Below are 20,008 nucleotides of genomic sequence, written 5' to 3'. Positions count from 1 at the left end.
TAAGTTGATTGTACTTGGTCATTTTATGGCTTCAACATGCTGGATTGTAGCAGTTATGACCAGGAACCTAGGTTCCAGTTGTAAAATCTTTATTTTGCTTATTCCGGTATGGATATACTTGAGTGGAGGCAAGCAGATTTTCCTTCTGCTGTGAGTACTGCTTTTGAAATACAGGCAAGTCCTCACATAATAGAAACTACTCTGTTGACAGTATGTGCCACAGATGCTGCCTTAACTATCACACAGTCTGTAACTCAGACAAGGCTGCTTTATATGAATCAAAATTGAAAATGTTGTGTTACAGGAGCAAAGCTGACTGGTGATAAGCTAAAGATGTTAAATAATGGTTCCCATTAGGTACAGACCTATCTGGCATTATTGTATTTAAAGGAATTCTCTGAATTCAGGTTTGTAACCTGAGGAAAGTAACACCATACACTTAAGCCCACTACCAGTTCACTTAATGACCTGTAGCAGAAAGCAATTAGCCTGCATGAAAGGATGCAAAGCAGATACCTCTCATATAAAGTACAGCATAGTATAAAATTTCACCTGTCAATCACAGCTCAGAAAGTTCTAGTGGAAGAGCCACGGTGATCATGTTTTGGTAATTAAAAATAGTAATCCACATTCTTCTGTAGAAATAAGGTTGATTTGTGTGTAGAGGATACAAAGAGGAAAGTCTAGAAGTTAATGCCAGGGATGTTTTTATTCCCAGCTATTGAAATTGATAATGGAGCATGCTATTTAAAATAAGAATATTTTGTTCCTCATCTACTTCCACATTTACTGTAATTGTATTATTATTGCCTGTGGCAGGTGTTTCATGAGTGTTTCCTGGAGCCATGCCACAACAATGGGACATGCAAACAGTTGGGAAGCGGATATATTTGCATATGCCCAATTGGATATACAGGTAAAAAAATGTGGTAAGCAGAGGAAAGAGCTAAGATGGCTCCAGGTCTTTAATATGAGCAAAGATAAAGGAGCAGAACATTTCAGTGCAGGAGTGCTAACTAAGTGGAATGTCTGTCATAGATTTGTCACACATAAGTATTAAAAGAAAAGAAGTAGTTCCTCATGTTCTTGCTGAATTATATGTTTATCCAAAGGGGATGGGATTATGACTGGGATTTCTTTAAGTGGTATTATTAAAAAATCCCATGGAATTCAGTGAGAGTGGAGTGAGCAAAGCTTTGTGGATTTGAAAGTCCTTTGCTTAGTGATATTTAGGGTTAGCAGAACCTGGAAGTTTGCACTGTGAACAGCTAATTCCACCAGATATTCCTTTTCTTCTTCCTATCAGTTTCATGGCTGCTCCAGTGCAAACAGATGACTTGTTACCAAGAAGTTCCTGATGTGTTAGTCATGATAGAATATTAAGTGCTACCCTCTGGAACTGATCAGACTGTTTCATATTTTTCATAGTTTTTTAATAGCTTTTTGTCTCAGGTCATTGTTAAAATGCAACATAAAAAAAAAGGTAACTAGATTACGTCTACTAATGTTCACAGTTGATAGTATTACCAATAGTGGGAGCTATTGGTAATAGGTGAATGGTTGGAATGGATGATCATTTAGGTCTTTTCCAACCTTGGCGATTCTATGATTCTATGATAATCATATTTTGCTACATTACGTAATCATAGCTTCCGGAGTTTTTTAACAATTTCCTGTTTTGTTTCCATATTCTCAAACCTTTATTTTGCATTCTAGGCTTGAAATGTGAAACAGAAATGGATGAATGTAAATCCTCTCCTTGTCACAATAATGGAGTGTGTAAAGATGGCATTGGGTCCTTTGTTTGTCATTGCAAGCCAGGCTATTCTGGTAATTTAATTGTTTCTTCTTCAGAAACATATTATTTCTGTGCTAAGTAGATAACAGAAAACAACAGGGCAGTGCTAAATAGAACCATAACAGGAAACCGGACAGATATATAGAGTAGAAGAAAGTTGTACTGCACATGAGTAACTTTTGAAATAAAAAGAACAGTCACATGCATGCATGTCAGAGATGTTGAAATATGTGGGGATACTGACATGCTGAAGTACTTTGCCAAAGTACTTAATTTCTAAATATAAAAGTAAACTATTAGAGAACATCATTTGGCAGGAGATTTAAAAATAAGACCTGGTATTTTCCACCAGAAATGGACTCCCTCGTTAAGTTTATGTCCATCCATATATTGACAGCAGCACTTGCTGAGTATTTTTAAAATCTTTTTGTGGTCTTGGCATATTCCATATCCCGTCAGGTCAGTAATACAGATGATCTGTTTCAAATGTTTTCAACAGTGTGGACAAGCATGGAGTTTTATCACTTGATCTCATTAGGCCTTTGTTATTCAAGAGCTGCAGTGCAGTTCTGCCCTCTGTATTTGAACACAATGTAAACCTTGACTGTGTTGATTGTGCCTTTTTGCTATTCGAAGGTCTCTTGTGTGAGAAAGATATAAACGAATGTAATTCCAGTCCATGTTTGAATGGAGGCCACTGTGTCGATGAGAAAAATGGTTACCATTGCACTTGTGCAAAAGGATTCACAGGTACGCTATTTCTTGTGTGAGCCAGATTTCACTCTTTCTAACCCAAAAAGATGGCTTCCTTCCCTGACCAAAGTATTTCAGTCTCCTTGCTATGTGTTATGTATATGGTATATTGATTTGGGTGTATTAGCTTCTACAGGTTCTTGCAGTCTCTGAGAGTATCTGTAGTGCAACACAGTGGCTTCAGAAGACCTACAGGGTGATTGGTCTTCCACTCCAGACTTTGCCAATAACTTATTGTGTGGTTGTTGAGGACAGAACGATGCAATTCACATGAATTGAATTAATTTGTTTTTAAAAAGTAAAATCACATGCAGTTTATTCTACAGATCTTGTAACAGAGAGCTTCTGTTTCAACAGAAGTTTCTGTTTGTCATGATTTTTTTTGCACTTTCCACATTTCTCCTTATATTTAAGGTTCAAACTTAATGTCTTCTGTAGCAATTTTCCATTAGTTTATCAGAATAGTTACTCTAATTATTTCCTGATTCAGCCCAAACTACTCACACAGTAGGCAATATCCATTTAGATTCCTGACATAAATGTTAAATTTACAACTACAAAGATAGTTCCTGTAACATTGCTGTGCCCAGCTTACCTCAGATAGTAGAGTAAATCCCAGTCCTGCTGCCCCATTATTTGCTGTTTTCTGGAAAGCAGGCAACAGCCTTTAGAAACCAGGAATGTTTGGCAACCTTTTTTAAGCTTAAATCAAATCAAATCATGTTCCTGGTGGATGGCAGGTTGGCCATGAGCCAGCAGTGTGCCCTCGTGGCCAAAAAGGCCAATGGCATACTGGGGTGTATTAAAAAGAGCATGTCCAGCAGGTTGAGGAAAGTGATCCTCCTCCTCTGCTCTGCCCTGGTAAGGCTTCATCTGGAATACTGTGTCCAGTTCTGGGCTCCCCAGTACAAAAAAGACAGGGATCACTCAGAAAGAGTGCAGCAGAGGGCCACTAAAATGGTGAAGGGCCTGGAGCATCTCCCCTATAAAGAAAGGATACGTGAACTGGATCTGCTTAGCCTTGAAAAGAAGACTGAGAGGGGACCTGATCCAGGTTTATAAATACCTGAGGCATGGTGGGGCAAAGTGATGAGGCCAGGCCCTTTTCAGTAGTGTGTGGAGACAGGACAAAGGGAAACAGCCAGAAACGGGAGCATAAGAAGTTCCGCACAGATGTGCACAAGAACTTCTTTATGGTGAGGGTGATGGAGCACTGGAACAGGCTGCCCAGGGGGGTTGTGGAGTCTCCTTCTCTGGAGATACTCAAGACCTGCCTGGACCCCGACCTGTGCGACCTGGTGTAGGGAACCTGCTTTGGCAGGGGGTTGGACTCGATGATCTCCAGAGTTCCCTTCCAACCCCTACAATTCTGTGATTCTGTGAAAATGCAGCTGCAACTTTGTTCTTTCCTTCCTAGGTGCTCACTGTGAATCTGAGGTGAACGAATGCCTTTCAAACCCATGTCTTAACAGAGCTGTTTGCGAAGATCGAGTTGGTGGTTTCTCCTGCAAGTGCCTCCCAGGTTTTATTGGCATCTTGTGTGAAAGGAACATTGATGAGTGTCTCAGCAGACCCTGTAGGAATGGGGCTACATGCAGAGATGGTATCAACAGCTTCAGGTGAAAAATAAATGACTGATATAAAACAGTGTATAAAGTCAGGTCTGTTGTGATGCTTTACATGTTTAGATTTCAGTGGGGTCATTTTAGGCACACTAACAGAGATTTTAAAAGCAAAGATGATAAGTCGTAGTGTCTCCATCCTTTTATTCCAAGGTAGGTAGCAAAGAAAATATGCAGTGCTTGATATATAAGCATGTTAGTGTTGTAACATGGTTGAGTGATTTAATCCCCACTGGCAGCTAAGCCCAACGCAGCTGCTGGCTCACTATCTCCCTGTTGCTTAAGGAAGAGAATCCAAAAGGGAGCAGCATGAAAACTTGTGGTTTAAGGTAAAGACAGTTTGATAGGTAAGGCAAAAGCTATTTGAGCAAGTAGTGCAATGTAAGGAACTCATTCACTGCTTCCCATAAACAGGCAGATGTTCAGCCATTTCCAGAAAAGTAGAGCTTCATCCTATATTAGTTTACTGGGAATACAAACACTGTAACTCTACAACACTGCTGTGCTTCCTCTTTGTTTATCTCAGCTTTATTTCTAAGCATGATGTCATAGGATATAGAATATCCCTTTGGTCAGGTCTGGTTAGCTGTCTTGGCTGTGTCCTCTCTGAAACTATTCAGCTGTCAGGGCAGAATGAGAAGCAGAGAAGTCCTTGACTCTGTGCAAGTACTGGTCTGCAGTCACTGAGGCTGCTATTTTCATAACAAATGCAAAACACGTCACCATACTAGTTACTGTAAGAAGATTAACTCTATACCAGACAAAACCAGGACATATTTAAGTATTCTTATTCCAGAAGAACTACACTTTTCTCAAATCTCAAGTGCTTGCTTCCTTCTGGAGTAACTGATGGCAGGATGCGTATCTGATAATACTACCTTTCTGAAGCCTACATGACACAGAGAGAACAAAAAGATTAAAATACATTATTGGAATCTTTTAAATTCTTATTTATGCTCTAGTGTATCTGAACTCAGATATGTTATGAATACTGATAAGAATCTTCTGTTGTGGATCACAGTGACAAACCAGCTTGTACTGTCTGTCTTTAACATGCCTTTCCCTCCCCAAAGCCTCAGAAGGTTTTGTACCTTTCAGATATCTTGGTTTCCCTTAGAGTATTTCTCTGCCTGCAGGATCAAGTATCTCTGTTCTGTAATTCTCAAGACTTGAGAATGCATGCTAGACTCATGGGAATCCAACAATAAAGCTTCCTAGTTTAGTGTGAAGAAATGGATTTAACTATTATATTATCCCTGATAAAAATGAAAATGCTGCAGCCCTATCAGCTGATAGCATGCAAGCATACTTAAAAGGAACAAACAAAATAAAACTGCATTTATTCTGTAGTATACATTCTGCTCTTCTTTCAGTATATGGCCTCCCCATTTGCAGACCTGGTCTTATAGCTGGAATTTTTTTTACAGAAAACACATTTAAAGTGTGTTCTCTTTTCCTTCACAGGTGTCTGTGTGTGACAGGGTACACAGGACAAAACTGTGAAGTGAACATCAATGACTGTGCCTCCAGCCCCTGCTTAAACCATGCCACCTGTGTGGATGCCCTGAACTCGTACGTTTGTAAATGTCCTCCTGGCTTTACAGGCAGCAGGTGTGAAACAGGTACACAGGAACAAGTGTCAGAAAAAAGGTGGCTTGACTAAGTGTCTGGGTAGAATTTGCACTTGATGAACTGATTTCATACCACTTTCTCAGAAAGCAGATAGGGTGGTGGGACTCTGAAAGGCCAAGTGAAGCCTCTGTTACTGCAGCTTTAATACATACAGTTGCAAGCAAGTAACACCGTATGTGCTAAGTCATATCTGCATGCATTTCTTTTCTAAAGTACAGGTATAATTTTATGACCTTTTATTTCTATCAGGTGTAATTTGTGTGTGCTCTGTGTATTTGAGTTAATTAGCTCTTTGTTTTTCTGATATTTCTTGCAGTACTTTGCAGTGTAGATGTAGTGACTAGGGCCCAGAAGTCTCAGCTTTAGAAGTACTAAGGGTATTAACTTTCTTACAGACAGCTAAATTGTGTCACATCTGGCACAATTCCATCAGTAATGGTGAAGTTACACCACACAATCATGGCACTAAACTCCATTTGTCTTTTAGCCAAACCATGAAAATTATACTGTTTTACTAGTAGTTGATGAATCTTTTAACAGTATTTGAGAAATCATGTTGATATTGCAAAGATAGCAGAGAACATATAGATCTCTTGGACCACATGCTACGTCTGAGTTTAAGTAACACCCAGCTTTCAGGAGAGCTCCAGATGGTACATTTGCATGCAGTATTCTGATGATGCATGCTCCTCTGCATTAAATATGTGCAATGCAGAAGCATTCTACACTGGCGCGGTATATTGCAGTTCAGGAAAAAAACACTTTTTTTCATTTGCTGCTTTCTGTACACCAACTCCTGTGCATGAAATGGCACAAGCTGATCACACCTTTCTGGGCTTTTGGATGGCAGATGGTTGTGTCATTTCTTTGTCTGGAGACTGAGAAGCATATCCAGTGCTGTGCAAGGTTCTTGTTCATTCTTTGTTAGATTGTCAGCTGCTTTTTCAGTTGCATTTCTTCAAAACCTTTGTGCTTTTTAGATGTAGAAAGCTCTACATGGTGGCTGATGTTTGACTATTGTATGTTTGTTCTCATTCTTAGAAACAAGGGAACAGTTTCTGTAGATGGGTTCTGTTCCATTTCCTTACGTTTGATGAGAATCCATTCAGTACTGTTTCTGGGTTTTCTGGAATGTAGCTCTGAAAACTCTTTATCTTTGTTGCAGAACAGTCCTCTGGTTTCAATCTTGATTTTGAAGTCTCCGGTATCCATGGGTACGTTATGCTTGATGGTGTTCTTCCATCACTTGGTGACATCACATGTACATTCTGGATGAAATCCACTGACATCACCAACTACGGAACTCCCATTTCTTATGCAGTGGAAAATGGAAGCGATAATGCATTTCTTCTGACTGACTACAATGGGTAAACTGCTATTCTGCATTTCTTAACATTCAAGATGTCTGGAATTGATAAAGAAAACATAGCCAGCATGGACTTGAATTTCAGCTTTGCCTGTCTTGGGATAGGAAAGCTGCATGCAAACTTGACCTGAAGTGGCCCCATTGTTTTGTTTACTCACTGTTTCATTTCCTCCATTTCTTGCTAAGTATAAGAATAGTGACAAGAAAAGAGTGAAGCTTAAGAAGCAGATTTTTTTTGTCTGGACTACATTTACATCATTTAAATGACACCTTGAAACAGTAATTGTAAAAAATTACAGTTTAGCATTCAGGTTGTGATGTGGTGCCAAAGGCAAAAGAGGATCCAAGTGAAAACTTTAGGAAAGTGCTGTGCAGCCATAACTTGAATCAACATGTTTTAGTACTGGAACACATTACATATTTCAGTCGAGTATGCATGTCATAGTTTGCTTAGAAGGTACAGATTCTTCTGAAGAGATTTCTTGTATGACGCAGACATCTTGTTTAGCAAATAGCATTTCTTTGAGTCATGTGGGACTGGCCGTGTTCTTCAAGTTGCTGCATGCAATTTAGTCTGCTTTCATCCTCCTTCTACGCAGTTGGGTTCTGTATGTAAATGGAAAAGAGAGAATCACAGACTGCCCTTCAGTGAATGACGGTAATTGGCATCACATTGCGGTCACGTGGACATGCATGGATGGGGCATGGAGAGTGTACATTGATGGAAAGCTATCTGATGGAGGCAGCGGGCTCTCTGTTGGCTCAAAAATCCCTGGTATGCTTTGTTTGTGTTGCACCAGATCTGTTGCCTAATTTTTTTAAATTTTTTTTTTTATTTTCAGAATTTTCTGTGCCTCCAGAGAAATGATAATTTTGGTATTTTAGTATGTTTCCAACATTTAGGCAAGGATCTTCTTTGCTACTGTTATTCCTTCAGTCTTACTGAAGATCAAGTACACATTTCTTTGCTAAAGTAGTAGGTAGCTTCTTTTGAGGATGGCACAGTTGGTCCACAAAGGAGTCTATGTTGAGCAGCTTCTGGAATGGCTTTGAGAGAGTATGTTTCTCACTCAAGAACCTTAAGTAAACTGACTTTTCCGGTAGAAACATGCTGAAAGTTCATCAGATTAGTCTTCTCCTGTTTGTTACTCCCTGATGTCTCCCTAAAGTTATGTTTGTGCTTCATCCTATCAAAATGGATTTTGTTATTTCATTGTTTTCTGTGGTCAGTAGTCTTTACAGTAATATCGGAAGACCAGGAAATGAGTAACAGCTTCGGCATCAAATTGCTGTGGATGGCTTGACATTAAACTGCTGCAGAGAGAGATGTTTTTGTTAGTGCTTTCATACCACTACCTTCAGATTTTACAAACTTTAGAAGAACACTCATACCAAAAGGAAAAAGGAAAAAAAAAAGGAAAAAGCAGCATATTAGTCTGTTTACACCGTGGTTTTCCATCTACTTTCCTATAACACTGAAGTTATCTCCAGAGATAAGACCCTGAACTTGTAGGCTCCATTACTCTTTGCCCATGGTGTGCATACTCCTGTGGCTTACATTATGCACATCCAAGTAGTATATGTGAGGAAATTTAATTTATGTGGCATGTTGGAATGTTGATTCTCTTCTAATAATCTGTGTATTTCTCAAGGTTTGGATTCAAATTTAATCTAAGCTTTCCTGAAGGCAGGAAGCGCAAGCTGGCGCTGTGAAATATGCCTCTCCTGCTCAAAACCATGTGTTGCATTGCACTGTAATGTACTTCACAGTAAATGATGACTAGAAACTGTCCTAGAGCCAACACTGTGAATGTCCTAATAACATAGGGTAGCACAATTTCGCTTTTTTGTTCATTCTTCCTGTGGGGATTGCTGCTTTAAGATATTGTTTCCTGTCCCTGTTCTAATCTTGTCCGAGTTTAGGTGGCGGTGCACTTGTGCTGGGACAAGAGCAAGATCAGAAAGGAGAGGGATTCAATCCAGCTGAATCTTTTGTTGGCTCCATCAGTCAGCTCAATATCTGGGACTATGTCCTGTCTCCACAGCAGGTGAGACCTTACTGCAGTGTTTGGGCATAGTGATCTAAGCTGAATATTAGTCTGCATTTACTCAGGTACCAAAATGCAATTTTGGCACTAAATTTCCAGGGAGTTAAAAGACACAGTGTATCAAAAGATGTCTCCAAGGGCAGTTATCTCACAGCCTCTCACAAGGGCAAGTTTCAGTGCTTGGTTATCCACAAAGTGAATATTTTTTCTTGAAGTCCAACTGCAACCTCACAATTCTTCAGTCTGTAGCAGCTCTTTCACTGTGGTTTATTAAGTGCTGATGCGTGGGGATAACTGCTCACTTGGTTTTCTGGCTGTTGCACTATTCATATAGAAGGAATACTCTTATCTCTGTTATTGCCAGACAGTAGAATTTCGTACCTGAAGGTCAGACAGAAATTATGAATCACTTGGTAACACTTGAGTATCAAAGACTAAGTTAAAAGTCAGAGGCATTCTGTGGGGAAAGGAGCTCTTTTCCTGATATAACCTTAACAGTCGTACCATTATTTGGTGGTTTATAACACTGTTCTGTCCATGGTCCAAAATAATGAAATGATCAGGAAACAGAAAAGAAGTAAAGCTGAATCTTTGCTTCCAGCATCCAAATCTCATTACTGTTTCTTTGTCCATTTCTGCAATACTTTTGCTTCCTGCTGGGCCCAGAACTAATCTGCTGCTATTCTTGGCCTTTGAGATCTCCACGTAGTAAAATGCCAAATCAAATCTCTGAGCTTTTTGCACTAGCAGTGAGGAAGCTAATGAGTATATGTGTGATTCTACAAGACACGCCAATGTCTTTATGTGGGACTTTCTGAGTCTTTCTCAGTGTCCACCTCTCTCTAATGCTGTTGAGAGACTGGTTAAAATTCAGATTTACTTCAAGTGCAGTATATCTGTAGTGAAGAAGAAAGTCCTGCCTGTATCTGTATTACTTATCTGAAAAGATATGAAACCGTTCAGGAAACTAAGCCGAATAATAATCCTTTTAAGTTTTTACCTCATTCAATATAAAGGTTGTGATACTAAGTCACTACCATTATCTCTGCTATTACCAGTTTCATACTAGACAGCTAGAGCTATTCAGTAAGTCTTACCATCCTATGCTTTGCCATATAGGAAAGTGGGGTGACATGCATATGTTTTGCTGTGAATAACAAAAAGGCTAAATCTGCTCTAAGATTCTCTTTGTATGCTTTAGTTGCTTATCTACATGCACATTTATTTTGCATAGACTCATTCTTTTGTCCCTGAATAGCAGCAGAAATATCTTTATATATCTTCATATGATTGAGGTCCCTTCCTGCCCAGCGTTCTCCTCCATTTGACCTTGATGGGCAGATCCCACATCTGTTTGGTCCACACTGGAAAAATCTCCCTGAAAATTCCTGGCAGATGCTTTGCAGCCCTTGTTCTTAGCTGTTTCCATCAGCGCAGACTGTAAGTGAGATACTTGAGATGGTCTCTGTACAAATAGTGCAGATAACAGCCTTCTCCAGCTAAGCTTGCTCTAGACTCTGATCAGCCTGACTGGAGTTATGGCAGGAGTAAACTTTTTGTTTCTCACTAACAGAGAATTACTGGAATAACCCACCAGCACAGCAGAGACAAGGAATAGGAAGTAGTCTCAGTAGCCTAATTACTAACATCTTCTCTTAATTGAATAATTGTCTTTTCTCCACAGATCACTTCCCCCTTTAATATCTTAAAAGAACATGAAATCCTTCATTATCCTTCTACTGCATATTTGACCTCCTCAGGGCTTGTATGGTTTTTTCAGTAGTTCTGTGGCAAAGATGTTATTACTTCTCTCCTGGGTAGGGGGAAAGGTAGTGGATAGTTGTGTGGCAATAATACAACTTTATCCCAGTCACACTCTGGAACTTTCATTTTTGCTCCTGGATTTACAGTGCGCAAAAGTAATGCAGAGTGAATTCAAAGCCCATGTCTTTCACTGGCACTTTTTTCAGGAATCATTTTTTATACTTAGCTTGTGTGACAAATACTCCTCTAGGTATTACCTCTGCACAGGCCTATCCATAGCTAGCTGGCTTATAAGTACAGAATAACAATTAATTATTGTGCTAGGAGAGATTAACATGGTTCAATGATTTGTTCTAATACTGCATGCAGACATGGAAGATATTTCTTTTTTAATATTCTTCTCTAACATGTTCCTTAAAAAGCACCTAATCAACTGTTTTAAATCCATAGGTAAAATCTCTGGCTACATCCTGTCCAGAAGAACTCCAAAAAGGAAATGTGCTAGCCTGGCCAGATTTCCTTCCAGGAGTTATGGGAAGAGTGAAGATAGATTACAAGAGTATATTTTGTGCTGGTTAGAACTTTATTTTCTAGAACCCTTTTTTCTGCACAGTGTTGTAAGACTACTTTATGAGGTTAAATATGCTAGTTTGCAGCCTTTGTCCTACAAACCTTGAATAAATTATTTTGATAACTTAATAGCTGGAATATTCAGTCCTTCATTCCTCAAATTCCACAGTTTTGTAACAAAAGTTCGTTGGAATCTCTGACAGATATTTATTACTTCCTGAATTGAGATGAGGAGTAAAGATGGTGATTGGTCAGAAGGAGGCTTTATTTGTCTTTTCTTACAAAAATAATTGGGTGTTAAAATACCTACTGCCTTCTCACCTCATTTCCTACAGATTCTTTTTCTTGTGTTGTATTTTGATGACTATTAAAACTCTTTGAATCCAAGCAGGATGTATCATAGCATAACACATCTCAAACTTACACAGGATCAAGCCATCAGATAAGAAATGTAGTTCTTTGAGCACACAGATATATCTCTTACTGTATGCATGCGTTCTGTTCACAGATTGTCCATCTTTGCAAGGATCCGTACCACATCTGCGTGCCTCTTCATCTGATTTAAAGCCGGGGTCAAAAGTCAGCCTTTCCTGTGACCCAGGCTTCCAGATAGTGGGAAACTCTGTTCAGCACTGCCTTAACATGGGACAGTGGACACGACCCTTTCCACGCTGCGAAAGTGAGTTGTCTCAGTGGAATGGCAGGATTAGGAAACCTAGACTTCTATTTGGACCCTAATGCTATTCATGGTCTCTTTATCCCTATAACTATGATGTGGCTGAATCCATCAATGTTACAGCATATAAAAACATGCTTAAATCTAAACTCAAGTTTTACTGGGCAGGAAGTACACTGTGATCAGATTCTGACGCTTTTTTAGTCTGTTTCTAGTGACTGGCATAGGTGAATCCATTTAGATAAGCAAAATGATATTCTGAGCTTTCCTTCCACATAGCACCAGGAATGTGGGAGATGCATAGGAAATACTAGAGAGTCTGTGAGTTTCAAGTGCCACTGAGAATGTGTAGTTTGAAAAAAATCCTGTGTGTTAGTGTATTTTAATTTCTTTAAAGACAACAAATACTTCTGCCAGGACTTAGAAGACAGTTCTGGAAGACACTTCTGGAATTTCTTCTAGGAAACTAGGCTGGATACATACTCCTGTCTTCTCCTTTTCTTTTATCTACTCTTCTGTGACTGCACATGTGACTGTAGTCGCATACGGTGGAGCTGACCACATTTCTCTTTTCAACAGAACAGTAAATCAGCTCCAGAAGTAAGTTAATGCGTGATCTGAAAACTAATCAGAGATTTGGTGATAAATCAGCTTGGATCTGGAGAGATTTTTTTACTACACTCAAAGAGATGCTAAGGGTTATATGCCAGGAGTTCTAGTCTCTCTGTGATCTCAGTTCAGTACTGTGACCTCGTAGTAATGTTTGCTGATTTTGCACTGTTCAGTCACAGTAATACTAAGTTTGATTTTCAGTAAAGGGAATTAACAGGAACCTCCATACAAGCCTAGTTTTCCTTTTTCCCTGAAGCCCATTAAAGATTGTTAATTATCATGGGAACTGTGACTAAAAGACATCTACTGAGATCTTAGTCACAGATTTCTCTTCCAAAACTAGCAGAATGTCAGGAGCTGGAAAGTCTCTGATTGACAAGTGCTGAGAAAAAGTAAGACCCTTCTTTACCTGTAATCAATCAGCTACTTCAGAAAAATTCTGGGCCCTCTTGCAAATGGGTTTCCACAGTTGTTCCAGAGAAAAAAAACTGTGATGGTAGCTCCAGTGTGAAATCATTCTAAAATCAATTTGTGTCTGCTCTGCTAATATCTGTCCCTTTTTTTCACACACGTTGCAGGAATCAGCTGTGGAGTGCCTCCACCTTTAGAGAATGGTGGTTATGCTGCTGAGGACTTTTTTGCTGGCAGCACCATTACCTATCAGTGTAACAGTGGCTACTATTTGCTGGGTGACTTTGAGATGTTCTGCAAGGACAATGGGAGCTGGAGCAGCATTTCACCATCGTGTCTTGGTAAGACATACCATGTGTACTGCTGCATGGACTGTCCATCTTGTATTTGCATGCTCTTGGGCTTGGGCACAGTTTCATTCTGACATTGTGAAAACTAGGCAGAATCTCAGAAACCACATTACAAAATACTCACATAAATCACAGGCTCAGCATTGTGTCAAGCCAGGACTCCAGTCTGGTACCTTCCTTTCTCAATCCTGTCCCAGACTCTATACTCCATACCTAATAAGCCTGCATTGCACTCCCAGCCTCTCTACCTTCAGATTCACTTAGTCTTGAAATCCTTGCATTTTCTGCCACTGAAGTCGGCATTTCCCTGCTCTTCAGCATGCCTGTCAGCAAGCAGCTACAGCACTGAGTAGGCTGGGAGTGCAGTTGTGGACACAGCTCACATAGTTGCCATACCTTAACTTCCTTCCTAGTCAGCTGGGTCTGAGGTACCAGATGTAGATTTAGGGGCTGGAAGGTGAGACACCAGCACTCTGCTGCATACAGAGGGTAAGACGTCTTCTAGAAAGACCATGTCTCCAGTAGATCCCCACTGGAATACAGACTGTACTCAAATTGCTGCTGCCTCGTTTATGCCCAATACAAGTTACAGAGTAATAACCTGTCAGTGTTTATGTTTGTTTTGACTGCTTTGTCCAAATGTGCAGCTACAAAACTTGGTTATGTCTTCAGTCAAAATGATCAAAAGTCAAGCCTTCTAGTTCTGCCAAAATTCTCTTTAGAGCAGGATCCATCGTGTTTTATAGCATCTAGTCCTTTGGGACTCTAGGAACCTCCCAACAGACCAGACAGCCTGTTGTTCCTTTCTTTAATCAAATGCATAAACATGACCAGACTCAGAATAAATGTTTCACGGCTGTCCACATAGTTCAGTATTTCTGCAGTAGGAAGAATGATTTGGGAAAGGAAATTCCCCGTGCTTCACCTTCTAGATGTCTTCTCTTTGCTAGAGAAGAACAGATGAGGAAAATGAAAACAGTAAAAATTATATTAAAAACCTGGTCTATCATTTGCTTTTCTTACTCACTCTCAAGTCAGGAATTAACAAAACCTGACTCATATGCCATACGCCTATACCCTACAGTATTCTTTTGCTCTGTTACGCATGACTCAGTGTCCTTCCAGTCTTCCTTGTCTTAAAAGAAACTACAGGAGGAGCAGTCATTCAAGTTCTGCTGTGGTAGTATTTTGCATTCTCCTGTTGCTTGTGTAATTAGCAACAGCTTTGATTTTCATTCTGCATGTCAGAGAGAAACTCCCTTTCTCTTCATAGCACTGTTAGGATCTTTCATGCTGGCTAGACTCCTTCATCAGTGAGGAGTTAACGCACTGATTCAGAAGATCTTGGTTTTTTAACTGCAATGCTTTTTCTTGCCTCAAAGTGGGCAAAGATGATCATCTGTCCTGTGGAAGGATTTTGAAATGAAGAACATTTCTATCTCATAGTGCTCTGGTTTATAGGAGGAATAATTTCTGTCACCACTATTTTTCAATGAGATACTTTGAAATTCATCCCTTGCGATTTATGACCCATTGTTTTATCAAGAACACTTCAGTCAGGATTTGAAATCTCATATGAAGTAACTTGGGCTCAGGGATTTTTTTACTGTACAATACCAAGTGACATGGAGTATAAATTATCAATTGGCATTTCTAAGTTCTGTTATCATATAAATAGTTAACACATTTGAACACATTTTAACTTCCCATCAACTGCAGACACTTCTCATTCCTGGTCTAGTGCAAGTCTCTTCAGCAAAGATGCGTCTTTTCTGATGTTTTATGGTTCAAAATGTTTCCCCTATTGACTAAGTTTTCATGTCTTAACGTTTGGTGGGTTTGAGGTTTAAAGGATTTCTAAGTGAGTTTTTCATGCAAAAGTGATCCCTTTTAGTGTCTGTCCAAACTAGCAGACAACAACGCATGAGTTACACTGAAGGTTCTTTCACTGCTTTAAAACAAAATACTTTTGTGGAAGCATTGATTGAATATTAACAAGAATTTTTCTTCAGTTTTCTCACATTTTACAATAGTTTATAGTAAGTTGCCTGGAAAACATAAATACTAATTTAAAAATTAAATGTTTTTGCTGAGGCATCAAAGCTGCGACTGAAGTAATCAATTTTTAATTATGCAAATTAAAGCAACTTCTTTTGATGCCGAAACAGAAATTTGAAGCAATGTGTATTACAAATACCATCCTAATGACATCTTTATTATGTTTCTTTTTTGTAGATGTTGATGAATGCGCTGTTGGATCCGACTGTGATGAGCATGCATCCTGTCTCAATACAAATGGATCCTATATTTGCACCTGCATCCCACCTTACACAGGAGATGGTAAAAAATGTGCAGGTATGGGAAAGAAAAACATTATGCTAGCCTTCCAAAACTCTCTATAGGCCACTGTCTTCAGCTGTGGAAAAAAAACTGTCACTAATTGATTGTAGGGAGGTAGAAGCATGCTCTCTACATCTAATCACTTTGGACTGAACAAGGCTGTGATTAAGTGTCCCCATTATTGACAAAAATGTCATTTGGATTCTGTTACAAGACACATGCCCTCTTGCACACACAGCACATATGCTGGGGATGGCAGTATGTGCCAGTTTTTGGAGTAGAGCTGTGTAATAAATATTTGCATTTGAGTAGGGGTTGAGTTGCCTATGGAAACATTCAGCAAGGTGTCTTTGAGTAAAGATGACAACACAGTGGCACAGTCTGGAATAAAAGGTGACTGATCCAATTTCAAGTTGAGGTCTGGACACATAGGAGTGAGCTTTCTCTCATGGCAGGATAAGTGACTGCTAGATTTATTTGATTCTGACAATGAGTGCAAACAACCAGAGTATTTACACTCAGAAACAGAGTGCTTTATCAAGGTTAGCTTACTTGCATGAGCCTTTAGTTTCTGTCACTTAACAGAGAGAACAGGGAAAAGCCAGCTTGCTTGGAATTGGCTTGTGGATGTTTTCCATGAGTTCCGCTTTCTCACCTTTGGAAAATCCCCAGGAATATCTCCTAAAACTTTTCATTAAGCCTCGTACTTAGTGATGTCATTAATAGTTTTCTTTCTTCTTCCTCAGAACCAGTGAAGTGCCGAAATCCAGGAAATCCAGCAAATGGCCATGTGTATGGGGACAAGTACAGTGTTGGCAGTCAAGTAGCTTTTTCTTGTGAAGAAGGGTTTCAGCTGACCGGAGTGACTAAACTTACATGCATGGAGTCTGGAGAGTGGAGCCACTCGATACCATATTGTGAAGGTGTAGCTCATGGGGCGAATGCTGATCGTAACGTCCATCAGTGTAGAGATGAAAGGGGGAAGAGTAGTAGTTTAGAGCCTTCAGAAACCATGACAGCTAATGAAAATGTTTTTCCAACAGTCTTGAATCACAAGATTGAAGTCTCTTTTGTCTTAAGAGATGTAAGCACCAGCTAAAGTTTTTCTGACAGTTTGCATGTTCACAGTGGAATGCTTCTGCAGATTCTCCAAAGTATCAAAGGTGTAGGTTCATCTCATTACCTTTTTCTTAATGCAAGCATTAAAAATGTCTTTCTTTTCCACCCAGCCTCCTGTTTTCAAGCAGCTTGTGGAAAAATAATGTCTTAAAAAGTATCAACAATGATTCGGTGTAAGAAGCAACATGCTGGTGCACATAGACATGCTTGACACAGTTGTGAAAATTGTTTTATAAAAATCAGAACTAATGAGGTGAAGCAACAGTAAAAGGAAGGGTTGTAAAAGAAAAAAAAAAAAAAAAAAAAAAAAAAAAAAAAGAAAGATTTTGTCCTTAGGAGGAAGNAAAAAAAAAAGAAAGATTTTGTCCTTAGGAGGAAGTGGAGATGAAGTTCTGATGATGGTAAAGTGTACGGTATGTGGAACAGTTTAGCTACCTATTTCCAGTTAGTCAAATCTCTCCATAAAAGAGCCTTAAGTGTCAGCTACAGCTTATCCAAGAGCCCAGCTTTTCTGAGGGGTTTAGATCTCCTCAAACCTATCTAGTGAAAATAAATAAAATTCTGGTTTTCTGTTGTTTGTTTTTGTTTTGTTTTGTTTTGTTTTGTTTTAATTCATGTTGCATCAACTTCTCTTGTGATCCTGTCTTTTTAAAGCTATATCCTGTGGTCGTCCCATTATTCCAGAGAACAGTGCCATTAGGGGCTCAAATTTTACATACCGCAATAAGGTGACATACAGGTAGGAATTTAATGTTTGATGTCTCATGTTAATAATTAATTGAGCCTCTAGCAGAAAATCAGAAAGTGTTGGAAATAAAAGGAGAAGGACGAGCTGGGGTTAAAGTAAATGAGAGATACTTGGTTTTAACTGTGGCTGTTCATTGGTAAAGCTGAATGTTTACTTGCATACTAATTTTCAGTGCCCTGTAGAGAAAGCTGGTAAATGAGAGTAAATGAGCAATGAAGGCAAGAAAGGCGTGGCCAATTAGAGGCCATAAAAGTTCATAAGAGGCTCTGTGTTTGATAGCAATTCTTTTTTTTCTCATACAGGTGCAAAGATGGGTACAGCATAGTGGGTGAAAAGGAAATTATGTGCCTTGCTAGTGGTGTTTGGAACCATCCTCCCCCCTCCTGTGAAATGGTAACATGCCCTAGCCCACAGGATATCAGCAATGGAAAATACACACTCACTGGCACCACCTACCTTTCGTCTGTATCATACAGTTGTGACAATGGATACAGGTAAATGCTGGAACATTCGAGACAAATTTCAGTGGCATGAAAGATTTCTTTCATGAAAGATTTCTTTAAATCTTGGAAGTAGTTCCTACATTTCATACTGAAGTATGTCGAGATTGTTCAGGTTCTGCCACACACGTAGATGTGTGCATGTATGCAACGCTTTAATTATACTATTAAGCTCAAATGCAACTCTTGAATATTTGGAAATCAGTATTCATTATTTTTGGAGGTTTTCATTTGTCTTTAAAGATTATCATTCACCTAATAGGCTTTGGAGCGTATGCAGTATTATGTTTGGTATAAAGGCACTGCAAAGTGCCTTTAGTGAAATAATCTTCTGCTATTCATTTACTCCTCAAAAGCTCTGCAGTAGTCGTTCATTGTAGTCATTTACTCTGTTTTACATTTGTAATCAAATACATTGTAAACACATTTCTAATGAGCTGCAATTACAAATGAATACAGCCATGTTGTATTCAAGGATATGGTGTTAATTGCAAGTTGCTGCCTGTCCTTGATATTTGCTTGTATCTAGCAGATGTACTTTGACAAAAAGTGGCCTCATATGGACCTCTAGGTCTGATTATTTTTTTGTTTTTTCCTGCTGCAAGCATTCCCCTGTCCAGATGCAGGCAGGTATGTGAGGTATGCTCATCTGGTAAACATTTAATCCATTCACTCAGTTTTCTGAGTAAATACAGTGTTTAAGTACCTGAGTAAATCAGGTCTCAGTCTAAGGTGTGGTTGCTAGTCTTTGGATAGTCAGAGTGTTGATGGTGTGCAACTTGAACATCAGTGAAACATAGAATCATAGAATAGTTTAGAAGAATCTTTAAAACCCACCCAGCTCCAGACACTCTGCCTTGGGCAGGGCTGCCACCTACCATATCAGGCTGTCCAGGGCCCCATCCAACTTGACCTTGAGCGCCTCCAGGGTTGGGGCACTCACAGCTTCTCTGGACAGCAGTGCCAGGGCTTTACCATTTTCTGAGTGAAAAATTTCCACCTAACATCTAACCTAAATCTCCTCCCTTTTAGTTTAAAAGCATTCTCTCCTATCCCATCACTATCAGACCATGTAAAAAATCAGTCTCCTTCAGCTTATAAGCTCCTTTGAATTACTGGGGGGCTGCAGTATTTCCACAGTCTTCTCCTGGATGAACAAGCCCTCTCTTCATAGGAAAGGTGATTTAAGCTTAAATAAATATTTAAATTTTCCATGACCTTTTGCTACTCAAATATGGTCAAAACTACAGCAGAATTTAGGGTATGTGTGCAAAGTACCATGAGGTCTCGAATTAATTCCAACAGCTTTCTTGTCAAAGCATTCTGAAAACTAGTTTTCTGATAGCATCAGCACTGTGTTTTCATGAATAGATGGTTAAGATTCCAAACTCTGGCTTTGCTGGGGCCAGGAAATCATAAGGAAAGCACCTCATGCTCTCAATGTTCACACAGCCTGTAGCAGCAGCCTTAATAATGATTTTTGTGTCTTAGCCTTCAGGGACCTTCTGTACTTGTCTGTGCATCTTCAGGGAACTGGAACAGCACACCTCCAGCTTGCAGCATTATCTCTTGTGGATCTCCTCCTGCCATCAAAGATGCGGTTATAGAAGGAAATAACTTTACTTTCGGAAACACGGTCTCTTACACATGCAAGGAAGGGTATGTAGTTTAGTACTATTCAGGACAATTAAAACTTGTG

At 39.4% G+C, this 20,008-nt stretch overlaps 1 protein-coding gene across 2 annotated transcripts in view; it reads left to right on the top strand.

Annotated features, from left to right (window-relative positions):
* SVEP1 (sushi, von Willebrand factor type A, EGF and pentraxin domain containing 1) overlaps positions 1–20,008 on the top strand; it is a 115,722-nt gene that overhangs the window by 65,462 nt on the left and 30,252 nt on the right. For both annotated transcript variants that reach the window (XM_015849872.2, XM_015849871.2), the window contains exons 21-36: positions 820–916; positions 1,717–1,830; positions 2,435–2,548; positions 3,969–4,170; positions 5,638–5,795; positions 6,971–7,172; positions 7,771–7,946; positions 9,095–9,219; positions 11,434–11,557; positions 12,062–12,232; positions 13,420–13,593; positions 15,838–15,957; positions 16,689–16,865; positions 17,716–17,800; positions 18,112–18,303; positions 19,801–19,968. In XM_015849872.2, the coding sequence (XP_015705358.1) occupies positions 820–916; positions 1,717–1,830; positions 2,435–2,548; positions 3,969–4,170; positions 5,638–5,795; positions 6,971–7,172; positions 7,771–7,946; positions 9,095–9,219; positions 11,434–11,557; positions 12,062–12,232; positions 13,420–13,593; positions 15,838–15,957; positions 16,689–16,865; positions 17,716–17,800; positions 18,112–18,303; positions 19,801–19,968 (2,399 nt within the window). The remainder of the gene's footprint in view (positions 1–819; positions 917–1,716; positions 1,831–2,434; positions 2,549–3,968; positions 4,171–5,637; positions 5,796–6,970; positions 7,173–7,770; positions 7,947–9,094; positions 9,220–11,433; positions 11,558–12,061; positions 12,233–13,419; positions 13,594–15,837; positions 15,958–16,688; positions 16,866–17,715; positions 17,801–18,111; positions 18,304–19,800; positions 19,969–20,008) is intronic.

Source organism: Coturnix japonica, chromosome Z, assembly GCF_001577835.2.
Source record: "Coturnix japonica isolate 7356 chromosome Z, Coturnix japonica 2.1, whole genome shotgun sequence".
NCBI classification, from domain to species: Eukaryota; Metazoa; Chordata; class Aves; order Galliformes; family Phasianidae; genus Coturnix; species Coturnix japonica.
The sequence above is the reverse complement of the archived record's forward strand: the minus strand, read 5'-3'. Positions and strand labels throughout refer to the sequence as shown.